General features: G+C 44.0%; 2 protein-coding genes across 2 annotated transcripts in view; one reads left to right on the top strand and one right to left on the bottom strand.

Annotated features, from left to right (window-relative positions):
- The window catches only part of DEFB129 (defensin, beta 129), a 22,512-nt gene extending 20,392 nt beyond the window's left edge, over positions 1–2,120 (top strand). The window contains exon 3 of the mRNA XM_006881681.1: positions 1,920–2,120. Coding sequence (XP_006881743.1) covers positions 1,920–2,120 — 201 coding nt within the window. The remainder of the gene's footprint in view (positions 1–1,919) is intronic.
- Positions 2,121–4,547: 2,427 nt separating this feature from the next.
- Positions 4,548–5,986, bottom strand: part of LOC102864794 (chromosome unknown open reading frame, human C20orf96) — a 19,231-nt gene continuing 17,792 nt past the window's right edge. Inside the window, exon 10 of the mRNA XM_006881680.1 lies at positions 4,548–4,608. Within this exon, the coding sequence (XP_006881742.1) occupies positions 4,548–4,608 (61 nt within the window). The remainder of the gene's footprint in view (positions 4,609–5,986) is intronic.

The following is a 5,986-nucleotide window of genomic DNA, read 5'->3' as shown; positions in this document are numbered from 1 at the left end:
GCATAGAGGGTTAATTTTACCTCCTCATTGCCTATTTGGATACCTTTTATTCCCTTCTCTTGTCTTATTGCTATTCCACATCATGTTCTAAAAGCACATTGACTTAACAGCGCTAGACCACACACTGTCCTTCCGAAGCCACTACTGTGGACCTAACTCGCTCACACCACCGGTGTCCAGAGGGTTCTGTCTCATGGCAACCCTCCACTGGGATTCCGCGGCAGTAAATCGTACAGGAGGCAATTGCCCATCATTCTCCTTCACAGCAGCTAGCAGATTCAAACTACCTATCTTTGGGCTGGCAGCACAATTCCTTAACCACTAGGCCACCAGAGCTCCCTTGGATTTTACAACTTAATCCTTTCATTATCAAGCTCCTTACCATCACACCAAGTATGTCATCTTAGAATCCTTATTGTTCCAATTTGCCTTTGTCATGGGCTTATGATCTGGCTCACAGGTAGTAATAAGGATCTGATGCGCTTCCACAGGACATGAAAGTTAATTGCTGGGCATTCCAAGTCTTTGGGTGAGCAGGACAGCTCACTACAGACAACAAGAACTCCCACAGAACAGGAAGAAAATTATTTTTTTAATTTTATTTTATTAATTTTAATGAACATTTACAGATATTTTGAATTTCCATTCATTCATTCTTAGAAGAAAAATACTTGTAAAACATTGTTGATCACCCAATTTACCAAGAAATCTTTTTGTTTGTTTTTTGTTGGTTTATTTTTTCAATAAGGGTCTGGTATTTTACTAAAGGTCTGGTGGTCAGAATATTCTTGTGACGATAAAGATTGAGCTGAGTTTCCACCCTCCAGGCTTTAGGCCTTGAAGCTGACAAGGAGACTGTCCAGTTCCCACCCTCCCAGCTTAGGGCCTGAGGACCTTGTACCAAACACCAGCACCAGAGATCCAGCTGAACCATCACCCTTGTCCTAATACCTCATCCAGGACCCCACCCTGCCGCTCTACCACAGGCCTCAGCTGGGGCCAGAGAAGGTGGTCCTCCACCATGACGTTCACATGCCTCATTGTCTTTACGGTTTACTGTTAGAGATACACCTATCTATCAGTTCGTCATATTGGGAGAATGATTTGCACATTGCAAATTACTTTTTAGAGAAGGTGTATGTATGCTTGCTTATGTTCACGCGTATTAGTACAGCATTTGTCTGTCAGTTTGCTGTAGTAGTGTAACTTGTGGTTGGCTGTGATGTTATGAGCTGGTGTTTCAAATGCCAGAAGAATCACAAATGAGGGACAAATTTCAGTAGGACTCCCAGATTAAGATGATAGACTGGGAAACAGGATTGGCCATTCTCCTTTGAAATAACAGGCCTCTGAAAACCCTATGAATGGTAGACAACTATAGCATTACAGAGAGAGTCCAGATTGGAAGTCTCTCAAAATGAGGAGAAACAGCAACAGGCATCCTTCAATAATTGGCATGTGGAATATGAAAATGAGTGAAGAAAAACTGGAAGTTGTCAAAAATTATATGGAACATATAAAAATTGACATTCTAGGTATGTGTGAACTGAGATGGACTAGCATGGGCTTTCAATCTGACAAGCATATGATTTTTTTTACACTCTTTTTTAAAATTTGTTTTACATTCTTTTTTATTTGTTTTTGTTTGTTTGTTTGTTTGTTTGTTTGTTTTTAAGATTTAAATAGGCTTTATTGTTACAAGTTGGGGCCCCCACGCAGGGCCTTCTATCTGTGGTTCCAGGATGTCACCATGGAGACATCAAGAGGTCATGACTGCAGGAGAGGCTGAAGGACATGATTCCGGGCTGTTCAGCAGGAATGCAGGAACATGATTAGATGGTCCAGGGCTGCTCAGGGCACAGGGTGGGAGAGGACGGTCCCCTTCATTCCCGCTTCTTGTAGCTCTCCAGGTGTGATAGGACCCAGGCCGGCGGCACAAGGAAACCGATAAAGAAGGCAGAGAGCCGGATGAAGATTTCCACGACCCCGATATGCTCCCGCGCCGGCTTCGATTGGATCTGGGCGCGCGGCACCAGGACCCGCCGGGCCGGGCCCAACAGGCCCCTGAGCAGCAGCAGATTCAACGCAGACATAACGGCCCGGTGCGGACGGCAGACTGAGCAGCAAGCCCAGGTCAGGAAGTCAAACTGGCGCCGGCCGGAAGTTCCGGAATGGCCTTTATTTGTTATTTTAATTACTTTTTTATTACTGTCAAATTGGATCTGACTGGTACAGGAGGAGATTGTCCCTCCTTCTCCAGCAGAGCATCTGGTGGATTTGAACTGCTCACCTTTGGGCACATGATCTCTTATGCCAGGAATGAAACACTAAGAAAGAATGATATTGCATTCATAGTGAAACAGAGCATTTCAAGATCTATTCTAAAGTACAATGTTGTGAGTGACAGGACACTATCAATCCACACACAAGGAAGATCTGTTAATACAACTGTTATTCAAATATATGCACCAACAACTAAAAACAAAAAGGAAGACTGAGGATTTCTACCAACTTCTGAGTCCAAAATTGACCAAACATGCAATCACGATGCATTAACAATTGGGAGTTCTGGTAGTCTCGCAGCAAGAAGGTGCACTGCAATCCTGAAGGCATACAGTTCAAATCCACCAGATACTCCACTGGAAAAGGAAGGGCAATCTCCTCTGCCAGTCAGAGCTGACTCAACAGTACAAAACAAGTAAAAAAAAAAAGATGTATTAATAGTTATTGGTGACTAGAATGCAAAAATTCAAAACAATGACCATGTAATGATAGTTGAAAAGTACAATCTTTTTTTTTTATTGTATTATTTTTACGTGTACCGTCAAATCAGATCTGACTGGGAAAGTACAATCTTAGTGACAGAAATGAGGCTGGGTATCAAATGACTCAATTATGTATGTTTAATGATCATCACAGATACTTTTGAGGGGGGAAACCCACAAAAAAGTGACTTTACATATGGACTTCACTTGATAGGCCGTATAGGAATCAGACTGACTACATCCGTGGGAAGAATCATTACAGAAGCTGAGTATCAGCACGCCAAGCCAGACCAAGTGCTGACTGTGGAACAATTACTTACATGCAAGTTCAAACTGAAGCTGTAGAAAATTAAAACCAGTCTACAAGAACCAAAACATGATGTCGAGTCTATTCCATAGGAAATTGTTTTTTAATTTTATTTTATTTCATTATTTTTTGGGTGTACCATCAAATCAGATCTGACTGATACAGGAGGAGATTGTTCCTCCTTCTCCAGCAGAGCAGCTGGTGGATTTGAACCGTGTACCCCTGAGATTACAGTGCAGCTTCTTGCCACTAGGCCACCAGAGCTCGCCTATTCCACAGGAATTTAAAAACCATCTCCAGAATAGGTTTGAGCCATTGAAAAAAGACCAGATGAATTAAGGGGCGACATCAAAACATCAACCATGAAGAAAGCAAAAGGTTGTTACAAAGACAAAAGAGGAAGAAAAGACCAAAATGGATCATAGAATAGACTCTGAAAATTTCACTAAAGCATCAAAAAGCTAAAACAAAGGGAAGAAATGCGGAAATCAAAGAGAGGAAATACTTTTTACAGCCTCTGAAGACGGCTAAAGGATCTGCTGTGAGTTGGTTCCAACCACACATAACAACTTCTACCCTTCGTAAGCTCTGATTCTGGCCCAGGGCTGTACGTAGCCCTTCAGGAAGCTCTCAGATGCTAACACATGCTATGGTTTGCCTCTGCTACAACCTCCTAGTTGCTGTGGTAGGAGAGAGGATTAGAGACAGCAGAAAAAAGTTTTTCTACTGTTTATCAGTCTTTTTCTCATTTCAGAGGACAGTTACGTACTTCTCAAAGTTCTTACACAACTGACATCAGAGATTTCTAGCTGCTTTTCTTGGTGCTCACGTAGGAAGATCGGCACCTCAGACCAACTCAGTCCCACACCTTCCCGGAGGTGCTTCTAGAAAAGTTCTGAGGGAGTTCTGGTGGCCTGGTGGCAAGAAGCTGCACTGCAATCCCAGAGGTATGTGGTTCAAATCCGCCAGATGCTCTGCTGGAGAAGGAGGGGCAATCTTCTCCTGGACCAGTCAGATCCAATTTGACGGTACACACACAAGAAAATAATTTAAAAAAATAAAATACATTTTAAAAAAAGAAAAGTTCCGAGTCCTGGATGCACTCAGCTGGCTTCCTATCTCATCCTAAGGCAAAGTCCGTTCCTATCAGATCTTCTTATAGAAGATGTTCCGCCCAAGCAGTGGAAAATAACAAATACAAATACAGCTTTATTGGTTAAAAGAAGAGGCAAATTTGACTGAGATTTCTCTCCCCCAGCAGTAACTATGTGTCCAAAGAGAAGACTAAGAAAAAGAAGAAAAGGGAGAAGAGAAAAAGGAAAAGGGCGGGAGGAGCCAGGGAAAGAGGAAGCAGGAAGGAACTGCAGATGAAGGTGTTGTCTGGACGAGGACATCATCTTGGAAGCTGATGACTCAAGGATCCTGCTGGAAAGAGGAGAGCGGGCGGGAAACAGCTATCCGTGGCACCTCGCCCCCTAGAAGGGCAGCACCTCTTCCACCGGGATGTCGAGGAGGACCTCCATATCTGGGGTGCACCTGGTAGGAAGCAGCAAAGAGGAGTATGAGAGGCCACACAGGGACAGCAGAGTCGGGTAGGGGTGGAAGGCGCACAGCCTGCAAGGAAGCCCTTCTCTTTAGACTACTGGTACCTACCAGGGGAGTCCCACCCCACACACAACCTGCATATAACATAAACACCACTGTCCGTGCGCATAGCACACATATTGCATCATTGTATGTATATGTATATGTATATGTATATGTATATGTATATGTATATGTATTTATACATACATATATGCTGTTGTTGTATGTGCCATCGAGTTGCTTGCAGTCACTAGCAACCCTATGTACAACAGCCCTAAACTCTGCACTGTCCTATGCTAATTGCACTGTCTCTGACATTCCCATCCCAATTACCCCAGTCACTGAATCAATCCACCTCATAGAAGGCCTTCCCCTCCTGCGCTGTGCCTACACCCTCCCAAGCATGATGTCCTTCTCCAAGGACCGGTCTCTCCTCACAACATGTCCAAAGTATGTTAGACCGAGTCTCAGAATCCTTGCCTCCAAGGAGCCGTCTGGTTTAACCCTTTCCAGGATGAATCTGTTTGTTTTCCTAACAGTCCACGGTATACTCAATACTGTTCTCCAGCACCACAGATCAAAGGCATCAATTCTCCTTCTATCCTCCCTAGTCACTGTCCAACTCTCTGATGCATAACAAGTGATAGCAAAGACCATGGCCTGTATCAGACGCACCTTAGTCTCCAGAGAGATACATGTACATTGTATGGTGTATGCACACAGCACATGCACTGCACCACTGTATGTGAACCTAACATACACAGCACTGTTCATACACATGGCATACACACTGCACCAATGTATGTGTGTTTATAAAACATACACACCAAGTCCATGCACATGTCACACACTTTCACCACTGTATACACACATAACATACACACTGCACCACTGTACATGCCTGTAACATCCTCACCACTGTCTGTACACATGACATCCACATTACACTGCCATATGTGTAAAGAATAGACACACCACTGTGTGTGCACAGAGCACACACTCTGAACCAATGTACGTGTACATAATGTGCACCCCACTGTGCGTGCACTTGACATACACCTGACACTCTATGTGTATACAACAAACACCCCCCGTCCATGCACATGGGACACACACTGCATCGCGGTATGCAACATAACATACACACCACTGTCCGTGCACACAGCAAACACCGCACCACTGTATGTGCCGTCCGTGAACATGACATACACACCGCACCACTGTATGTGCCATCCATGAACATGACGTACACACCGCACCACTGTATGTGCCGTCCATGAACATGACGTACACACCGCACCACTGTATGTGCCGTCCATGAACATGA

The sequence above is a fragment of the Elephantulus edwardii genome, unplaced genomic scaffold (assembly GCF_000299155.1).
Source record: "Elephantulus edwardii isolate Elephantulus edwardi_28Jun2011 unplaced genomic scaffold, EleEdw1.0 scaffold00015, whole genome shotgun sequence".
Lineage (NCBI taxonomy): Eukaryota > Metazoa > Chordata > Mammalia > Macroscelidea > Macroscelididae > Elephantulus > Elephantulus edwardii.
Note: the sequence above shows the minus strand (reverse complement) of the source record. Positions and strands in the feature narration are given on the sequence as shown.